General features: G+C 40.8%; 1 protein-coding gene across 4 annotated transcripts in view; it reads left to right on the top strand.

The window, feature by feature from the left end:
• GALNT3 (polypeptide N-acetylgalactosaminyltransferase 3) overlaps positions 1 to 11675 on the top strand; it is a 44853-nt gene extending 33178 nt beyond the window's left edge. For all 4 annotated transcript variants that reach the window (XM_075933522.1, XM_075933523.1, XM_075933525.1 and 1 more), the window contains exons 6-11: positions 966 to 1083; positions 1493 to 1693; positions 3721 to 3852; positions 5317 to 5418; positions 9652 to 9804; positions 10391 to 11675. In XM_075933522.1, coding sequence (XP_075789637.1) covers positions 966 to 1083; positions 1493 to 1693; positions 3721 to 3852; positions 5317 to 5418; positions 9652 to 9804; positions 10391 to 10513 — 829 coding nt within the window. In that variant the 3' untranslated portion in view covers positions 10514 to 11675. The remainder of the gene's footprint in view (positions 1 to 965; positions 1084 to 1492; positions 1694 to 3720; positions 3853 to 5316; positions 5419 to 9651; positions 9805 to 10390) is intronic.
• Positions 11676 to 21689: the final 10014 nt, after the last annotated feature.

The following is a 21689-nucleotide window of genomic DNA, read 5'->3' as shown; positions in this document are numbered from 1 at the left end:
TGCTTACAAAGATGGCAGATACCCAAATCCATCAACTACTACATCCATTATAGTAATTTCTATATTTAGAAAATATTTTTTGACTTTCAAAACTTGTTGTAACTAAAAGTTTAGACATGCTATACAAACACTTTGATATACTGTACTTAAAAAATCTCTTAAACTAATTAAATAGCTTGCAAATTATTTATGGCTACTGATCCAGAAAATTCCACCTCAGCATGAGACTGTTTTTCTTGCATCTTCCTCAGTGACACACTGAACTGATGTTGTACTCCTGAGAATAAAGCCAGAATGAAAATATTCAGGATCACTGAGAAGGTGGCGAATAGAGACAAACCTTTTTTTAGTATAATTTAAGAAATGTTTCTGAGCAATCCTTCTCAGAGAGTATTACTGAATTCATCTACCAGAATAATCACAAAGAAAGGTGCACCTCACCCAAATTCCAAAACAGCAGAAGTGCTGGATACCATGGTAGTGAATAGCTGTAGCTGACTTCAGATTGAGTATATTGGAATAACACACACAGTGGTTGTTCTTAATCTAAACACATAGGAGAAAGGCCAGACAGCTTTGCTGATGCTCTCTGCTCTTTCAGCAGTTTTTCTCTCAGCAATTTTTCATCTGTTTGCTGGATTGCAAGATGTTGCCAACACAGTTTAGTTACAGGTGAGGAAAAATTCACAAAATTAACTGACACGTATAAATAGAGAAATTTATTGATCTAAATATACAGATATAGTGACTTTTATTTTAACTATAACTACTCACGTGAACACTTATTCTGGCAAAAGAGAGCCTTTCCTCCCCTAATTTTAGTTTGTTGTGCAGGAATAAAAAGAAATTAAAGTAGTATAATTGCAGTGATATAATTAGGCAGGTGAATGTCCCCAAAGAGAGAAGCCCTTCTGCCAGTTTAAATCTTGCATCAGTAACTTACTTAATCATTTCTCTTTTTGCAGATCACCTACTTTTGCTGGAGGTCTATTTTCAATATCGAAAAACTATTTTGAATATATTGGAAGTTATGATGAAGAAATGGAAATATGGGGAGGAGAAAATATCGAAATGTCTTTCAGAGTAAGTTTAGAGAGATAATCATGTGTGTAGCCTTACTTCAGTCCACTATGTCAACAAAAACAAAACTGAAGCTATACAATTAGACGTTTGACCTAGTTGACTGATTCACTAAAGAGGTCAAGGATTGAAAGAATATGAAGACTGAGCTATCCGTCTGGACAACAATAATAGGCATGTTCATTCAGTAATGAAGTGTGTGTTTGGATTTGATATCTAAACTTTATGCTTCCAACATTCACCTGTGGACTTGAGGAGTTTTGATTAACAAATCCCATTTTCCTATGCAATATGAACTGGAGCGCTTAGCTGGATTCTTAAGATTAAACATTCAAATTATAAAGTATATGTTGTTTTCAGACATTGTAAATATTCTAACTTGAGTGGATTCATATCAACATATTATCACCAGGTATGGCAATGTGGTGGACAATTGGAGATCATGCCTTGCTCTGTTGTTGGCCATGTCTTTCGCAGCAAGAGCCCCCATACTTTTCCAAAAGGCACTCAAGTGATCACACGTAATCAAGTCCGCCTTGCAGAAGTCTGGATGGATGAATATAAGGAAATATTTTACCGGAGAAACATAGAAGCAGCAAAAATTGTGAAACAAGTAAGGTGGTGGTGGTGGTGGTATTAGAAATCACTCTTGCTGCAGTGAAAGTTTTGGTGAGCAAAAGTTATTTATTGACAAAAGTGTGTAACACTAATAAAAAATATTAGGAAAGGCAATATTTTATTTGCTCAAATATTTAGTAAATAAAGATGCTAGAACCCAATATAACACATGGATATTTCACTTACTCTTTGAATGCTGATTATTTGCTCTTTAAAGACCTGTCATTAGAGTTTGTAAAGTAGGATACTCACCCAACCCTTGATGTCTGGGCACATGCTGCAAGGGATCCTTGTTTCCACCCTGTCCTGTAGACTATTATACCCCTCAGTAGGTCTTCTGTGGCTCAGTCCTACAGCCAAGTCCCATAAAGTTCAGTCCCCTTTCAGGGTAACAACATGATCCAAGAGCCTTTAGTCCCCCTCTTGAGCTACTCTTAAGCCTGTCCTTCAGGGTCAGTCTTCAGTCTCATCCTGGGCTTAATATTCTTTCCATTGTGCTCTACTCTGGCTTTTGATCCAGGGCCCCTGAATGCCTTTTCCTATACAGTTTCTGATTCTTTCTTGGCCTTCTTTATAGTGCAGAATCAAAGAAATATAGAGCTGGAAAGGATCTCGAGAAGTCATCATGTCCAGCTCCCTCTACTGAGGCAGGATCAAATAATCCTAAGACAGTTTGTTACAGGTGTTTATCCAATTTATTTTTAAAAACCTCCAATGATGGGCATTCCACAACCTTCCTTGGAAGTGTATTCCAGAGCATAAACTACCCTTATGCTAAAAGTTAAAAGTTTCTCCTAATCTCTAATCTGCAGATTTAGCCCATTACTTCTTGTTCTAACTCTTTTTTTCATTAACCTTTGCTTGTAGGTCAGGTTTTTGTTTGTTGGTTATTCTCCTTTGGACTTCCTTCAGTTTGTCGACATCTTTCCTAATGTGTGTCACCCACGATTGGACACAGTACTACAACTGAAGCCTCACCAATGCAATATAGAGCAGGACAGTTACCTCCCTTGTCTTACATAAAACACTCTTCATAATGCACCCCAGAATGATATCAGCATTTTATTTTTTGTTACTGCGTCACATTGTTTGCTCATATTCAGTTTGTGATCCACTGTAATCCCCAGGTTCTTTTCAGCAGTACTGCCACCTATCCAGTTATTCTCCATGTTGTAGTTGTGCATTTAATTTTTCTTTCCTGATTGAAGTATCTAGCACTTATCTTTAGTGGATTTCAATTTTCTTGAATTCAGACCAAGTCTCCAATTTGTCACAGTCATTTTGAATTCTAATTCTGTCCTCCAGAGTCTTTGCAACTTCTCCCAGTGTGGTGTCATTTGCAGATTATATAAGCACAGTCCCCATTCCATTACCCAAGTCAAAACTAACCTCATGTAGACCACAGTAGTTATACTTTCACAGTTTGACTACTCTGCATTGCACTTCCTGCTTTGCAGTGAACAGATTGCATTCCTTCATTGATTTTGTATCTGAGATCAGAACAGAAGCAGATTAATGCTGTGTTTTATTTCATGGCCTGTGCACAAACAGTACATACATGCAGCGTTAAACTGCATTGCACCTGTGTGTGTATCTTCCACTACATTGCCTTACTTTAACAGCCTCACATTTTATACTTAGACTAATTTATTGTTAATCTAATATAATGTGTTGGATTTTCTTACCATAATCAGTATTTTCATAACTTTTGTGGTCCACATTTTAGGTGAAAATTTATTTAAAAAATCAACTAGCTTTTTGTAAAACTTGGGAAATCTTCAGTAAAAAACAATAAATATTGAAAACAAAGATCCATATATCACTACTCCTGAGGAAGCATGTTTTTGCTCAGCCATAGCAGTTGGAAGTGTGCAAGTCAAATATAATCAATTTTATGTAATATTAAAGGTATTGCTGTGCTCTGTTTAAACACAGTGAAACACCTTGTGTAGTGCTACTCCCCTTCTATAGTTGTATAAATCTGATTTATTATTGTTTTGGGTTATCTCTCTTTCCTAACAGAGAACTTTTGGAGACATCTCAAAAAGACTGGATTTAAGGCAGCGGCTACAGTGTAACAATTTTACTTGGTATCTAAATAATGTTTATCCTGAGGCATATATACCAGACCTGAATCCTCCATTATCTGGATTTGTGAGTGTATTTCCAATTTTGGTTAATATCTGTTTCTCTATATAATTCTACCACTAAACTTTGCCTGATTTCAGTCCTAAAGTGGTATAAAAAAACCCAATAATAGCCTGTTTAAATCAGATAGTATTAGCATGGTTCTAGAATTTCCCTGACTAGTATGGGAATTTTTCTCTAGATCTTGCTAGAATAACATTCTTTAGACTGATCTTTTAACCATGTGTATACTTGTATTTTTTAGGGAAATCTCCGTCACTAGCAGTGGTGGCCCTGCTGCCTCCCGGTCTCACCGGGGCAATTTCACTGTTAGGCTTCAGCTCCACTGCCTCCCAGCCTCCCTTTTGACTGGTATCTCACAACCCTGTTCAGCTGGTATTAACATTAATACTCTTAGGCTGCGTCTAGACTGACATGATTTTCCACAAATGCTTTTAATGGAAAAGTTTTTCCGTTAAAAGCATTTGCAGAAAAGAGCGTCTAGATTGGCATGGACGCTTTTGTGCAAAAGCACTTTTTGTGGAAAAGCGTCCGTGCCAATCTAGCTGCGATTTTGCGCAAGAAAGCCCCGATTGCCATTTTCGCCATCGGGGCTTTTCTGCGCAAAACAGTTTTTAGCTGTCTACACTGGCCCTCTTGCGCAAATACATTTGCAGTAGAGGGCTTTTTTCCGAACGGGAGTAGCATAGTATTTGTGGAAGAACACTGACAATCTTACATTAGATCGTCAGTGTTCTTGCGCAAATTCAAGCGGCCAGTGTAGACAGCTGGCAAGTTTTTCCGCAAAAGCAGCCACTTTTGCAGAAAAACTTGTCAGTCTAGACGCAGCCTTACAGTTTTTAGCACTTAGGTGGCTGCAGCAACAGTGGCAGTACCAGAAATGGTCAGGGTAAATGCAACTTCAAATAGTCTGTAACATGATTTATGGAGATAAACTCCTGCTCAAACTGATGAGGAAAACTATGCTCGAGTCTCTTTTAGCTTTTCCCACAATAGTCTTGGCTACTTCCACACTGTATCTTGCATATGGCTTTCTTCTTGGAACTTATCTATGAGATCACTATGTTTTCCTCCACCATATTACTCCTCATGTGTTAGAGTGCCTACAAGAGGTTAGCCAACAAATATTGCCTATGTTCAGGTGCATTTGAGAGTAGTTAATGTTTATTGTTAACGATTTTATTTGTAGCTATCTCCTACAACATTAATAGACTGCTTGCCATCTTAGACTGCCAGTTGTTCAGAATAGGGAATATGTCTTCCTAAGTGTATGGACACTGCCTACCCCATTGGGAGTACTATCGGAATACAATAACGAGGTTTTTTTATATACATGATTTAACTTCTAGGGCGGACAGAATTGTATGTCTAAAGGTAGAACATTAAGTAAAATAGCTGTTTATTCTCTTTAAATGTTGGCAAATTTTAAATAACTTAGTACTATGCAAAAATAACTTTGTTTTTCTTCAGTTAAAAAATGTAGGTAGACGTCTATGTCTGGATGTTGGTGAAAATAATCACGGTGGCAAACCATTAATTATGTATACTTGTCATGGCCTTGGGGGAAACCAGGTAAAATGTTGTTATATTCAATTTCTTTTCAGCTGGTCCACGCACCTATAATGTATCCCTATGCAAAGGTTAATTTCTCTTCTGGTTGTTTTGGCATAAATATCTTAATATGAAGAAAATCTAGTGATTTTTGTTACCTATATTATTTTTTTCTTGAGAGGATAGTAAATATAAAATTGCAAGGAAGTTTTTAATTTTTCAATACTATGTTTCAGATTTTCAAAATTGCTTTGTACAAAATCTATACACGTCACTTTAGATAAATGCCCTGGCACATTCATGCAAATGAGATATTGCATAACATACAATGGTATCTGCATACCTAATAAGTGTGTGTAAGGTAAAAGTGATCTTAAATTGTATTAGTTTAAAAAAATAGCTTTGGGCATCTTCACCTATAATAGCAGATGTTGACACTGTAATACAGGTTGAACCTCTCTTGACTGAGACTCTCTGATCTGGCAACATCCCTGGTCCAGCAGGACCATGGATGTACCAGAACCAGAGTCCTGGTGGAGGGCTAGTGGCTGGGAACCCTGCAGCGGGGCTAGAGCCCATAGCGGGGCTGCTCTGTGGCAGTGAAAGCAGGAGCCCAGGAGTAGGGCTACTGCCTGGTGCCAAAACTACAGGCGATGGGGGAGGCTGGGAGGCAGTGGAGCTGGAGCCTAACAGTGAAATTGCCCTGGAGAGACCAGGAGGCAGCAGAGCCACCCGGCAGCACAACCAGGATCCTGGCAGCCTTGCTACCGCCAAGAGGCCCAGCTGCCCAGCGGGACTAGGAGGCAGTGCGGCTGCCCTGCGGGACTGGGAGCTTGACCATGGGCTGCTTAGTGGTGGGGCCAGAAACCTGGGAGTGGGGCTGACCAGCAGATCAGCAAAAAGCCCAGCAGCCCTGCACCGCCTGGCAGAGCTGCCTGGTAGGCCAGGAGGTAGCAGAGCTGCCCTGCGGGGTTGTCACCAGGCAGCACAGTTGGTTCCCAACAGGGGGGCTGCTCTGTGGGGTTGGAGCCTGGCAGTGGGGCTGTGCATGCCAGCAGCCAGGCTGCCATGGTAGGGCCAGGAGCCCTGTGTGTGGAGGGGCCCATGGAAAGGGGAAGCTATCTGGGAGGTTGGCAGCGAGGTCATGGCTGGGGGAGCCAGTGACAGGGTGGTCCCAGAAATGATGTTCACTGGTCTGACAAAATACCTCAACTGGGACTGGTCAGGTCCCAAGGGTGTCAACCGAGGAGGTCCAACTTGTGAGTGCAAACTAATACAGACAACCATTTCTTTTGAATTTAGAAAATTGTTTGTGCAAATTTCCAGTATAAGGATATTCCCAGGAAGAGTTAAACCTCCTTTTCTGAGTCTGGGCTATTCAGTAAGCCTTCCGTTAGTAAAATGTATAGGGGCAGTTTGATGAAAACTTTTCTGGACATGTGCAATAAGTGCATAGAATAGACATCACCCAGCTGATGCCAGTTCACTACTTTGTCATGTAACTTGCAGTTCTTCCTCATTTAACGTCTCTGTTACAGAAACACTTTTTTCCTCACTTTTCCTTTGTAGATGTTATTTTGACTCTTCTTTTCTCTTATTCTTCCTCCTACTGCTTTCTCTGTCACCAGGACTCTCAATGTCAAGGAGGAAGCCGGTGGGAAACTGTCAGTGGGTGATCGAACAGCCAGACCTGAGTTACCTGCCCTGTCATGCTTACAGCCTCATAGTTGGGAGGTCAGCGTGGTCTGCCCTGTGCCAATAAAAATTTATCATTTTAAGAAATAACATTTTACACTTCTGAATTTCCCAACAGGAACTCTCCTTGACACACATTCTTGGCGGCAAGGACTGCCTTTTAATGTGTGTTTGTATAGCATACAGCAGAGTGGATTGCTGTAGTTTTTAAAAAACAAACAAGGAAGAGTCTGTCCTGCTTTCTTAAGTATTGCCTCACACAGTCATTAATAATCAATGCTATATAAAACACTGTAAACATCAGTGCATGTTTTATAAAAATAGTTATAACTAAAAAATTATCTCACTACTGATTTGATATTTGGTTCTTTTATCAAATCTTTTTTTATAATTTTCTCTCCCTCTTTTTTCCTGAGTAAAATGATTGGCTATTATATATAGTATGTTCAATTGTTAACAATATTTAACAGCTACACAACCAATGGGGCTGATCCTACACCCTTTAATTAAATGTAAATTTTCCCTATTAGGGCAGTTGTAGGTCAATGCTAACTGACTTGCTATGTTTCCTATTACACAGCATTTTCCTTTGGATCCCATTCACTGTGTTACTTGAGGAATTCTACTATACTGCTCTTTTTAGAGATTTACACAATCTTGGTACAAAAGCATGATATCAAAAGGTTGCCACATGAATGCACATAAAAGTGAAGCAAAATTCCATTTTTAAAAAATGTTTTTTTGCTCTATCATAATATTCTGAATCTTGTTAAAATTCTTTAGAGAATTCTAGATGGTGCTGCTAGTGGTGCACATAGTAAAATAGGAAGTGTGCTGAGCATCTTTAAACAATATATAGCTTATAAACTTTATTGATTTGGTTTGAAATTTTCCATATTGGGTGTCTGCCTCAAGTTGATTTTTTATTTTAGTAAAAAGTTGGGTATAGCTTACATGTCAGAATGAGATTAGGGAAAAACACTAAACTCCATATTTAGAGATTCAGTGTTTTGGAGGAGGGACTTAAAATCTGGAAAGGTGATCATACTGGTGTTATTGATGTCTTTTAATCATCCTTGTAAAACCCTGCCAGAATGTGGCCGACTTTTGAGCATTTAAAGTCTCTGTTAAGCATATGCTCATAGAAATATGTTAGAGGTTGTGAGCTAAATTCGGTGTATATTCCATTTACACTGAGCATACTGCATCCCAGGTCAGCAGGGCCTGAACAGGACTTTCTTTGCAACTGTTCCTTTGTGATGTTGGGCACAGGAGCTGAGAGCAAGGATACTGTTTTTCTTGTGTCAACAGTACTCACCCCACTCCTACTGCCAGTAGGGCCCGGATGGCGGTGAGGAAGAAGCTGACTGACTGGAGTGCAGAACCAAACTTGAGAGTATGAGGGAGACTAGGGTGAAGAGACTGGATAGGGGGAGATTAGGAAGATATGGGAAACCTGAACGGAGTTGAAGGGATAAGTGAGATGAACTTGAAGCTGATGGACAGATTGGTATAATTAGGAAGATGAGAACAGAGGAGGCTGGAAGGGCTGGGTCTTAGGTGGGGTCACGGGCAGAATGTAATAACTAGAATACACTCCCAGAGTAACCTGGGATTCCTGAATCTCCACATTCCTACTTTGCAGCAAGTGATTGTGAAACATACTGGCAAAATGTGTGCCTACGTGTCCTTTCAGTGATTAGCCTCCATAGAGTACAACAACCTACTTTTGTATCAGTTATTCTGTGAAGTGGCTGAGATCTGTGCTGTGGACATAAATGTTATACCCCTATTAATGAACAAAGTTACAATCAGTACGTTTCTACATGGTGGAATTTGTTTTTTCCAGTTCCTATTCTAAAAAAAAAAGGTAGGAAATTACATATAAAAATCCATTAAAAGACAACCAAAAATTAGGAAATGTTAAAATTAAAGTTGTCCATGCAACCTTAGTGTGCCTCAAACAGCCAAGTTTCTATGGAAAAATAGTAATGAAATCATGTAATTAAAATTTCTATCATAATTCAGGGGGATGCATTAAGATTGTAACAGTTTTTGTGTAATAACTAAAAATACTAGCTGTAATAATTAGTGAATCCATGTAAGTGAATATAGATGAATATTTTACTCGTGTAAACATTTGCAGAATGTGCATGATAAATATTTGAATCTTTATTCAATATTTAAACCGTTAGATAACAAAATGATACAAAGTTGTATGCAATGGTGATATAGGAGTGTTGGTCCCAAGATATTAGAGAGAGAAAGTGGGCAAGGTAATATATTTTATTGGACCACTTTCTGTTGGTGAGAGAACAAGCTTTCAAGTTAAAGAGGTCTTCTTCAGATCTGAAAAAGTAATTTGAAAGCTTGTCTCTCTCACTAACAGAAGTTGATCCAATAACAGATATTACCTTAACCACCTTGTCTCTCCAGCATGATACAATATATTTTTTAACCCTAACTTTTTTTGTCATAGAATTTCAAGGGATGAATTTAGTTGCTGTGGTTGCTTGTTCCCACCTAAAATATATAACTCTGCAATTTTAATTTATATAGTATTTTGAATATTCTGAACACTCTGAGATTCGACATAACATTCAGAAGGAGCTCTGTCTGTATGCTTCTCAAGGACCAGTGCAGCTTCGGGTCTGTAACTACAAAGGTCAAAAAACATTCACCCCTGGAGAAGAGCAGTGGGAACTTCAGAAGGTACTTCTAAGCAATTTATAGAGTAAATAAAGACATATGTATTTTAATTAAAAAGAAAAGATTTTTTGCTCAATTATAAGTGGCTACTGTGTTAGTATGACTTTTTAAAAAAAGACAGCTCAACTTTGGGGAAAAAGCGTTTATAGAATTTTTTAACATTTACGTTGCAGATAAAAATACAGCCTACTCTATATGGCAAACGTAAAATTATGGCCTCAATTCAGTGCCAGTGGAGACATGTCCACATTGCAAACAATGTAAACAATTGGTGCTAGTTGCACCCATATTGAATTGTCTTGGTGGAAATGCCAAGGATCAATAGGGAATAGAGAATGGACTTTTCTTTCGTCCCTAGAAATGGTCCCTCCCTGACAGCTTGATATAAATTTACGGGAGAATGTGAGGCAGTTTATAGTGCCATTGCATAGGGCTTTACCTGTGTTTATAAATAAGGTTTCAGTCTCTGAGTCGACCTGTTGGACCCTATCCCAAAAAACTAGCAGTAAATTCACAAAAAATTACAAACTTACTTAAACTTACTCTGTACTATCTTGTTTTGTTCCCACCCTTCACTTTCCTTTTCTAGGATCAACTGTTGTATAATGCAGCACTAAATCTGTGCCTTACGGGGAATGGAGAACATCCAAGTTTGGTATCATGCAATCCATCAGATCTATTCCAGAAATGGGTTTTTGGCCAAAACAATTAAGTACAACTGTATAACTAGGAAATATTTTGTTAAAAGAATGCATCTGCTTTGGTAAAAGGATACATATGCCTTGTGAAAAGTATATGTCCACTTTAAAACTGTGACTATGTACATACAATGGATTTTTTTAAAAGATGCAAAAGCTAGGTAATGTAAAATATTGCAAGAGCAGTTTTCTTATTTAAAAAAAGTATAAAACTGAGCAGTTGTAAATTCCCTTAAGATACTGTATAGAAAATACCAAAGAATATTTTGAGATCTCCACAGGTAGGAAAAATGTTTACAATATGTTGGAAATGTAATTTCCACAATAAGCTTAGCTTTTTATAGATGTTAACCACTGATTTAGAGATAATGTAATCTCTTTTATTTTGGTATAATTTGTAGGGGTTTATATATTCTCATTTAGTAATAACTTCAGAAAAACTGGTCAATGAAGGTTAGGAGTTGGAATCTTTGAACAATGTCTGGAAACTGTTAGGCCTTTATATGGTAATATTGTTTTTAACACTCAGTTTCTTGACTTTTCTGCTTATAGTTTCATTTAAAGAAGAAACAAAAGTAAAAAATACTGACTATTTTTAGCACTTCTCTCTCCAGTTTTACACATTTAAAACAATATTTGAATGCCTGAAATGAAGCCAAAGGGCAATCTTAGCACACTCTGTTTCATGCCCAGCCATCTTTATGAATTTTTTTTTCTTGCATTCAGCAATTTTTATTGATGTAATTCATATATTATTTAATAGAAAATATATTTGTCATGGTATTAATCTTGTATGCTTCTTTTTATTTAAATCTAATAAATATTACTGATTTAGCCAGCATTTGTCATAGATGTCCTAAACTGCAGATGGTTTTTGTATTTGTCATAGATTTCATAAATTACAGACCATAAACCTATTATTTGTTGCTAGCACTCTGTTCATTAGTGTTCTTTTATTATGTCAATAAATGTTACTGTTTTTAATGGCTGTCTTATAGTGATTCATGTAGTGTATACTGTACAGATTTCTAGTGCCTATTGGTAATTCCTTTTGTTTTTCCCTTGAGTGTCTGATTTCTATTCATAATCACTCAGGAAAGTCTAACAGTATGATAAAATTTTATAATGAAATATCGCATTTTAATAGAAAATAAAATTGCAAGTATATTTTGATGATATTCTGAATGAACAATTGCTGTTTTATTTATATCCTTCCATAATGAGTATTTTAGAAGTACAGCATTTTTCCAGTGTACTCTTGGGCAGTGGTTCCCAACATTTTTTACACTGAGAACCGGCAAACCCATTTACAAACTCTTGGCTAACTGGTAACATTTTATTTGCATATTCATATTCATGATGGTAATTAATTTTAAGAGGTCACTTTTCATTTTACGTTGCATCCGTACACAGGGCTGGCCTTAGGCCGATTCAGCCGATTCCCCAGTGTGGGGCCCCACACCCATGGAAACGACGCATGTGCCGTGCGCCCGGGGGACCACGCATGCGTTGTACTCCCAGGGCATTGCGCATGTGTGGGCCCCTGAGCGCACTGCTCATGCGTTGTGACATCCGGGACGCACGGTGCATGCATCGTGCCTCCGGCGCACGACATATTCACCGTGCTGCCCGGGGCCCCACGCATGTGCGGCCCTGCCCCCGGAATTGGGCCCCGCGCTCTGTAGAGCTGGCCCTGTCTGTACACACGCAATACATGTCATTGTACCAGTGTGACGGCGCATTGGGGTTTTCCCGTCTCCTGCACCCCCGTAATGGCACGGACAGACTCCACCAGCCGGTAGAATAGAGGGAGTTTATTGCTTCTCCAGGATACAGCACAGCACAGATGTCATCTGGTTACAGGAACTGGGGCTAAGAGGCCTCAGTGCCCCCCCTCCCCCCTTGAGATGGGAGGTGGCTGGGCCCTACAATCCCAGCCCCCTCCCTAGCTCCTTCTGTAGAGAGGGAGAGAGCCGCTGTGGAGCATCCTTGCCACATCTCTCAGAGCACAAAGTTTGTCAGTGAGAGCAAACCGTCCCCCACATGGGCCTTAACCCAGGGGCTGTGGGTTTAAGAGGCCAGTGGCTTGGATCAGAATTTGCTGATATCTACAACACTAAAAAAAAATCTGTTAAAAAAATCCTTTCCTTTCTTATCTTAAGCCATTAACACTTATGTAAACTTTGTTTGAAATGTAATCATACAAATGTCATGTGCTTGACCTTTTTTTCCAGTATTCAAAAGCAGCCTAAAAGCTTTTAAACCACCTGAAATTTTGGCATCATCCTATACAGCCTGTCCCAGCCCAGGAGAGTCCTATGTCTGTAGCCCAGCTAGGGCTTCTGTGCTGAGACAGAGTTTGACTCTTGCTGCTTGCAGCCCAAAGGGAAACAGTTTAAGATACCCCAAACTCCCTTGTGTCCCTACCTCATTGCACAGACACCAGCACCCCCCGTTTTCCCCACCTACCCCATGCAGTCTGCTGCCTTTTTCCCAGGGCAGGAAGCTGCTGTAATCACACCTTTCCTAGCCTGTACTTACTGCATGCTCCAAATTCTCCTCCCCTCTGACTTCTTCCATCTCAGCAATGTACTTGCTCCCTCTCTTCATCCCTGCTTATGTCCCCTTCCCTACCAGCATGCTCATTATCTGTAGCAGGGAGCTTCTGCTGCTGAGAGAGTGCCGCTCCCCAGCCAGGAAGCTCTCTTTGGTAGCCCTAAACCTCTGTGTGGGGCTCAATTAGCAGCTGCACGGCCCCCCTGCCAACTTAGATTCCCAACAAGCCAATTATCTAGGCATGGGTGCAGCCTGGCAGTGCTGTGGCCCAGCAGCCAGCTACACTTTACAAATTCCTAGTTTGGAAAATGAGCCCTGTCCTAGATCTGAGGAGATGGAGAGCAAGCAAAATTAACATTTAGATAAAGAGAGTCCTGTTTCATAAGAGATTTGTACACCCTGATTTCGGTGGGTGTGTATCATGACTGGATTTCTCACGTGTCTACTTAAGATTACAAATTCAATTAGTTTTTTATATTCTGTAATACTTGCTTTAAAATCACTATTTTGCACATTCCTGCCATCAAATTTGCTTGTTAAAATATTCAGAAAAGGTATGCAACAATGGAAAACTAAAACTAATTTAAAATTAAAAATGAAAACTATCTTTGGAATGGAGAAATCATACCAATTTGCTTTATGTATTTAATATGACATTAGATGGACAGGTAATCTCTTATCATACAATTTATGCCTCCAGCATGATGCAGGAGTGATTCCATATTGAGGTGCTGATTTATATGCAAGTGTATTTTCTATACATATTTCTTAAAACTTTCATCTGTGGGGAAAATGGCATTCTCTACATATAGTCTTTTAGCATCTTACATATTTCTTATTATACTTTGCTATACAAGCTTGATTAATGGTAAACATTTTAAGAAATGGAAAAAATATGTTCATTTCTTGTAATTTAGGTGTTTAGCCTTGTGCTTTCACAATGCAATCTGAAATAAGAAAGCATTTAAATGCATGATTTTGCATTAAATTGGGACAGATGTCATTTGGCAATTACCAAAAGATCTGGTGGATCTGAGTTAAATTCCTAGCTTTGCCACAGCCTTCTTGTGTGACTTTGAGAAATCTACTTGAACTTTGTGTGTTTTGGTTCCCCATTTGTAAAATAAGGATAACATTTCTTTCCACCTATTTGTCAGTCCTATTTAAATGATAAACTCTTCAGTGCAGGAACAGTTTACTGTATTTGTAAATGTCCCCCAATCAATCTAGGCACAACCATAATAGAAATAATATCAATATGCTATGAAACTATTGCTTAAAAATCACATATCAATTTTATTGTAGCATAACAAAGACTTGTCACAATAAATTAACTTCTACTTACAATCACTTAACACTAGCAATATGACTTTTTATATGAAGCTTTTAAATATCAGTCTACAGCAGCCTGTCTACCCTTTTAGTATAAAATGCAATCACCTCAGAAAAAGTAAAAATAAAAACTTTAAATACGGGTATGTCTTCCCTGAGTTTACAATGGATCTTCAATTTGACATAAAGGCAGGAGAAATGTAAAGATGAACCAGAGTCAGAAGATTTAAAAGTAAGAGATAGCAGAAAGAAAGAGGAGCCTGTTACTAACAGTTGCTGCTGCCTAAAAGGAGAAGAAATAGAAACTTTCATTGGGAATCTCAGCTGTCAGTGAAATGGGGGTGTTGCTTTAACCAAAGGAGGAATGCTGTGGGAACAGAAAACAAGGCAATTGGGCAGTATGTTGGGGAGATGAGGATTTGGCTGCTAGGCACGTCTGGGGAGAAGAGAGCTGAGTGGTAAGGAAGCATGTGCTGAGGAAGAGGGGTATCAGATAGCTAATAGACATATGCAAGAACCTTGTAGGAGAAAGGGACCTGGTGTCACGAAAGCATACACATAGATGATGATGAAAACAAGAGTGGGAGATGAAATGAAGAGCAAGAGTAGATGATATATCTGACATTTTTAAAAAGGGCATCATTCATATTGAGACAACCAAAATACAAACATGTTTTCTTAATAGTGCTTTTTCATTTAAATTACTGTAGGTGCCATGGTGAAGTTATGCAATCATGAGAGGTTAAAGATATGATTATGAATAGCAGAGGAGGGTACTCAAGCCATTTTACTAAGATGTGATCCATGTGATGAAAAAAAAGTCTGAGAACTACTAGATTAGGGTCAGGTGCATTCAAAGGACATAGTGCAGGTTCATCTTGCTACTTAAATTTCCTGAGCGTCCTCATGTCCCATGCACACACTTCCTTCTCTCTCCTCCCCACAATAGTTTATAACTTGGTCAAATTGTTAGGGACAAACTTTTCCATGCTGGGCATCTACCCCCAGGCTGAATGGAAAGTTTTCAGCTAAAAGACTTCAGCCATGTCCAAGAACAAGATTAGGGAAAATGCATTGTTTTGACCTTGTTGAAGCCAAGTTGTGCAGTCATTTAATTGAGAAATTCTAGCATCCCCTGCTCTGGAATTAGAGACTTGGAAGTTGATAGGGTGGGATTTCTGAGGTGTGAAATATATGCCAGAGCTGTCAATTAATTGCAGAAAATTGGTGTGATTACTTAAAATTAATCACCATTGAACGAGGACCCAGTGAAATGTGCCCCACAGGCAAAAGACTGAGTGCAGTGTAAGGTTGTGGAGCTCCCACTTGTGAATTGCATAGAAGGACTTGGCCTTCAGGTTTAGCATTTTGATGTACATCTGTGCCTCCTCTGGAAGCCAGATACCTTGGGCATATATTGCCCTCCAGATGGATGCCCCACTCAGATGTCCATGGGGAGAGCAAACACGATGCAGACTGGGACCTTGGACGGGTTGATCCACCATGTGAGGGAAGATAAGTTAGAGGGGGAAGCAGAATCTGCTTGCTAAAGTGGTCTGGCTGCAGCTTATACATTTTCTGCAGCAGTTCTCAACCTATGGGTTGGGACTCCATTTTAATGAGGTTGCCAGGGCTGACTGGTTTAGGTTTGCTGGGGCCCAGAGCTGAAGTCAAAGCCTGAACCCCACTGATTGGGGATAGAGCCTGAGGGCTTCAAGCCTAGGTGATGGGGCTCAGGTTACAGGCCCTACTCTGGGGCTGAAAACTTTGGCCCCCTGGCCTGGGTAGAGCTAGGTCAAGTTTAGGCTTCAGACTCTCCTCCTGAGGTCATGCAATGACTTCTCAGAAAGGGGCTGCAATTCAATGAAATTTGTGAACCCCCGATACACTGGTAACACAGCTGGTAGCAGTACATATGCAGGTGAGCATGAGGACTCCAGGTGGTGCAGGCCATCTTGTGGCCAAGGAGGGAACGGCATGGTAAATTTAACACATGGGTGGCAGCTATGTAGTGAGTCAAGTGAGAACAGTAAAACAATCCTTTGGGAGAAAGGCACAGCCTGTGAGAGAGTCCAGATGTGCTCCAGTGAATGTAAGTATATAAGTAAGGGAGGGATGGACTTGTTCTTGTGGATGCAGATGTCAAGGTTGTTGAAGTGGATGCAAAGAGTTTGGATAGTGAAGAGGAGATGAGTGTGCAATGAGGAGCCAGTTGTCCAGGTGGGAAATCATGGAGTGTCCAACATGACACAAAGCTGTGATGACGGTGAAAATCTTCCTAAATATGCACAGAGCAGAGGTGATACTAAAGAAGAGAACTTGGATCTGATAAAGAGAGTGTGCCACTGTGAAATGGAGAATTTCCGATGAGCCAAGTGAATGCTGACATGGATATAGGCATCTTTATTGAGAGATGCAAACCAGGCCCTGATGAGGAGGGATGGAAAAATGAGAGAGAGTATGACCACACAGAGATAAAATTCATATAGTGCACAGAGGTCCAGAATGGGGCTGTGGCCACATGCCTTTTCATCATGAGGAAATAAGGGGAATATAATCCATGGCCGGACATAGTGGGGGATGCAAATGCCCTTCTGGAGGACATTCCATGGCTTTTCTTGTGGGAGTTTGTGGGAAGAATTTCCATGACCACTTTATCAAGTACAGATGTTGTCCAGTACCCATCTCCCCATTTTGCCTTAATTGTGGGTAAACAGGGCAAGATGGCCCAAAAAATGGCCTGGGGCACAGCAGGAAGTAGTTGATAGGTCTCAAGAAGAAATGCAAAAGGACTGCTTGTATGAATGGTAAAGAGGCGCCAAGGTGATGAAGGTGGAGTAGAGGAATAATGGGGTTCCTGGATGTATGGACGATGACAAGATGATTTCTATGATTGCTGGAAGCAGGAGTGGTAGGCAGCTCAGCACTGGAGGCAGAAAGACTGTCTCCACCATTGGCAGATAGGAGCTGGGTGTAAATGCTGAGCAACAGCAGGGTAGCGTGAGAACCCTTAGGAGGGTGGAGAGATTCATTTATCGTGTTGCTGAAAAGTTTGTGCTTGCCAAAGGATAGGTCCTATTTAAGGAAGCCGGAGGATTGAAGCCAGGGATCCTGGTGGAGTACAACACTGATTACAGCAGCAATGTCAGTGGTGTTGACCACAATTGCAAAGAACACTGGGGTGATAAGCTTTCCCTTGTCAACACCCAGAAGTCTTACTATCCACCAGAAGGAAGGGTTGCAACTCCATTAGCTTAGAGTAGGACAGGAAATCTTATTTTACCAAATGCCCTGGTAATATGAAACTGGAGGCTTGCAGAAGAGTAAATCTTGCGCTCCCAAAAAGTCCAACTTCACCTTCTGGTCCACAGCAGTGGCCTTGAGGTGTTGCTGTTCGAATCTATAAGTCACTATGTGGACCACAAGCAAGTTTGGAAGGGGATAGGTGAACAGGAAGTCCGTTCCCTCAGATAGGATGAAGTAGCCGTGTTTGGTGCACTTTGAGGTGCAGTAATAGGAAGCTGAAGTGTACCAGATGGCCTGGGCCTGTCCAAGGATGGCCTTGTGGATTTGGAGGGCAGGCCCAGAGAACCCTGATGGTTGTAAAATATCCAAGAATCAGTTTGCAAGTCCTGAACCGGCATCACCATTCATTGGAATAAGTCATCCAACTGTTGATGGTCATCCAGAGAGGGAAGAGTGCACAGAATCAACACACGAGCTCCGGGGATGATGAGATACAAATGTCTTGTGAGTCCTCAAGGGAGTCATGGTATTGGTGGAGATAGTTGCTAAGGTGGTAGCAGTGCTGCTCAGTGATCCTTGTGAGGTTATGTCTACACTATGGAGTTTTTGCCGGGATACTGGAGGTAGCTTGGAAACACTCCACTGCATCCAGGGATCACATCTGCTCTTCCAAAAAAATTTTCAGAAGAGCAGACTCACTCTTTCGGCAGCTCTGTATTCCTCATTTTATAAGAAATAATGGCTCTTCCACACAAGGAGGGTTTTTTCCCCCCGACATTTGGCCCTGTATAGACGGGCCAAATATCGGAAAAGCCTCTTCCGAAAAAAGATGCAAATTGTAATTCGCAATTTGTGTACCTTTTTCCAAACCCTCCCCCCCCCCCCAGCAGTGTAGACATCGCCTAAGTGTCCCAAGCCAGCAAATAAGGTCAAGTGGCTGGGAGTAGCAGAACCAGGTGTTAGCAGGAAGCCCATATGGGAGAGGGTGGTCGAATGGTGATGAGCATCTAGGCAATATGAGTGTTCCAGAGAGAAGGTGGGCTCTAGGTAAGAAAACCCCTCAGACTCTACAGAGAGGTTCAGAAGTGGCAGGGCCGTTGCTTCTGATCCGGCCATTGGTGTAAGACAGAGCCGAGCGCTGCTCAAGGAGTAGGAGAGGTTCATTTTCTGGAGAGGGGAGCCAGCATATGGCAGCATCAGCGAAGACAGGCAGCCTGATGGCTGGGGAACTGGGTGGGACAGTCTGAAGGAGACTAGTGGTGCTTGATGGTATCAGCAGTGAAGGCAGTAGACTGGCAGTTGTGGCTGGAGGCAGTGCTGGGGGCTTGTAATGATGCTTCAACTTATGTTCCATATGGGGCACGGGTGGGCAATAATTTATGGGGGGGGCACTTCAAACTTTTTGAAGTGGTTGCGAGCCGCCTTGGTAGGGGTGGGGTTTCAAATGGAAGGGGAAGGGTGTTGAACAGAAGGGGGTGGGGCCTTTAAATAGCAGGAATTGAAAGGGCCCACACCTCCCTACGGCTCCCAGGCATCATGTTAGCCAGAGACGGGAGCTGCGAGCCCTTTCAATTCCTGCTATTTAAAGAAATCACTGCTCCCAGTCTCGCTGCTAGGCTGGTGCCTGGGAGCCATGGACCCATGAACCCTTTCAACTGCTTCCATTTAAAGGGTTCACGTGCTCCCTGTAGCTGTTGCCTGCCAGCTGTGGGGAAGGTACAAGCCCTTTAAATAGAAGCAGTTGAACGTGCTTGTGCTGCTCTGTCTCCCAGGCAATGTGCTACGGGGCGGGGCTTTGAACAGCCTCATGGGCCAGATTAAAGCCCTATCCAGGCCAGATTCAGCCCACTGAGTAGCTGTTGCCCACCCCGATGTAGGGTTTCTTGGAATGTGAAGCAGCTGAGTTGACATGTAAATTCTCAGTCAATGTGTTGCAGCTCAGGAACGCAACACACAGGCTATCTTAAATTGCTCATTTATCACCATCTGTGGGCTTGTGAAGAGGCTTGCATGAAATGAACTTACTTAGTGCTTTCTGTTCAGTTACCAGTATAAACAAGTCCCTGCTACTAAAGCCACCTCCCCAACACAAATGGCACATTTGATGCCAATTTTCACAATGATTTTATCATCATGGCCTATGAATTATGTTACTCCCTAAAGCAGAGGTCCTTCTGGGACAGAATTAAGGTACAGTGGTAGGAGAGTGTGGATCAGCTTGCACTGCTTTTGCAAGTACTGTGCCTATTTTGTAGATAAAAAGACTATTTCTGGACCTTCAGGCTATGTCTATACTACAGTTTTTCCGGGATACCAGAGGTATCCCAGAAAAACTCTACCACGTCCAGGGAACATGTCTACTCTTCCAACATTTTTTGAGGAAGAGCAGACACACTCTTTCTAGGCCCTGTTGCTGTCTTCCATATGCTACGAGGACGAAGGGCTCTTCTGAAAGAGGAGGTTTTCCTGAAATTTGATCTTGTGTAGACGGGCCAAATTTCAGAACAGCATGTCCTGACAAAACTATTTGTGTACCCTTTTTCCAATAAAAAGTGGCAGTCTAGACGTGAATGGTACAAAACAGAAACAAACCATTATTGGTGTAGTCGTGAACGGGTGGAAAAAGCATGACCTGCTTAGTATTAAAAACTTAGTGTAGCTGCTTGGTATGTCAGACATTTAAGTATCATCACCATTTCTGCCTCTACTTTTTCAGTATCATTTACTATTTCTATTATGGCTTCCTCCTACTGTTCTTACTCAACATTCAAGCCACAAGACATTATTCTTCCTCCACACTGGCACTGTCCCATATCCAAAACCAAAATCATAGACTTTCAGACTATAATCACAGTATGATTGCATTTCAATTTGACATTTTTATTTCTCCACCACAGAGTAAGATGCAAATGCTTACATCTGTTCAGGCAGAAGCGAGCTTACATGATCCAGCTACATTCTGTTTTTCCAATTGGCTTCTATTGTTTTTATATTCCATTTTCTCTTTCAAGTAGCTATTGACCTAATGAAGGTAAAGTTTATTATGCACTTTTACAATTTACTAACAATAACAAATGTTTATCCAAGGTACAATTAGGCTACGTCTACACTGGCATGAATTTCCGAAAATGCTTTTAACGGAAAACTTTTCCGTTAAAAGCATTTTCGGAAAAGCACGTCTAGATTGGCAGGATGCTTTTCCGCAAAAGCACTTTTTGCGGAACAGCATCCATGGCCAATCTAGACGCGGTCTTCCGCAAAAAAGCCCTGGTCGCCATTTTCGCAATTGGGGCTTTTTTGCGGAAAACACTACTGTGCTGTTTACACTGGCCCTTTTGGGCAAAAGTCTTTCGGAAAAAGACTTCTGCCCAAACGGGAGCAGCATAGTATTTCCGGAAAAGCACTGATGATCTTATATGAGATCGTCAGTGCTTTTCTGGAAATTCAAGCAGCCAGTGTAGACAGCTGGAAAGTTTTTCCACAAAATCAGATGATTTTGTGGAAAAACTTGCCAGTCTAGACACAGCCTTAGTGATTTTAATGTGCTAAAATTGACTTAATAAAATTGATGATTATATTTCTTGCTCAGAGGGTTTCTCAAACCAGGTGATCAGTGTTAGCATGATCAAAGTAGGAGAGAGGCAAACAGTACATCCAAAAATTACTGTTTTAGATAACATATTCGGTAAGTATATTGTGTCCTTTTTAAAAGATCATTCTGAAAAAAGCCTACAGTAATTGCTATCTAATGGAATTACAAGTCTAGCCTTAACGTCATGGTCTGTTTGGCATTTGAAACCATGACTCAGCACAAGCAGAAAACAGCGGGAGGAACTGAAACAAAAAAGCACAGGCACTTTTACTACCAGTGCCTGAGTTAGGCACATTTTCCTTTTCTATGAAACCTGTTGAGGATGTGGGAAGTGGTTCAAAGCAGAAGCACAATGAGATGTTAGCACTTTGGCATTAATTCAGATGGAGACTGAGGAGTAGGGATAGTAATTAACGTGTCTTGACTATAGTGGCAAGATCTAGAGTACAATTAATTACAGTTCA

The sequence above is a fragment of the Pelodiscus sinensis genome, chromosome 7, assembly GCF_049634645.1.
Source record: "Pelodiscus sinensis isolate JC-2024 chromosome 7, ASM4963464v1, whole genome shotgun sequence".
In the NCBI taxonomy this organism is placed as follows: Eukaryota; Metazoa; Chordata; order Testudines; family Trionychidae; genus Pelodiscus; species Pelodiscus sinensis.
The sequence above is the reverse complement of the archived record's forward strand: the minus strand, read 5'-3'. Positions and strand labels throughout refer to the sequence as shown.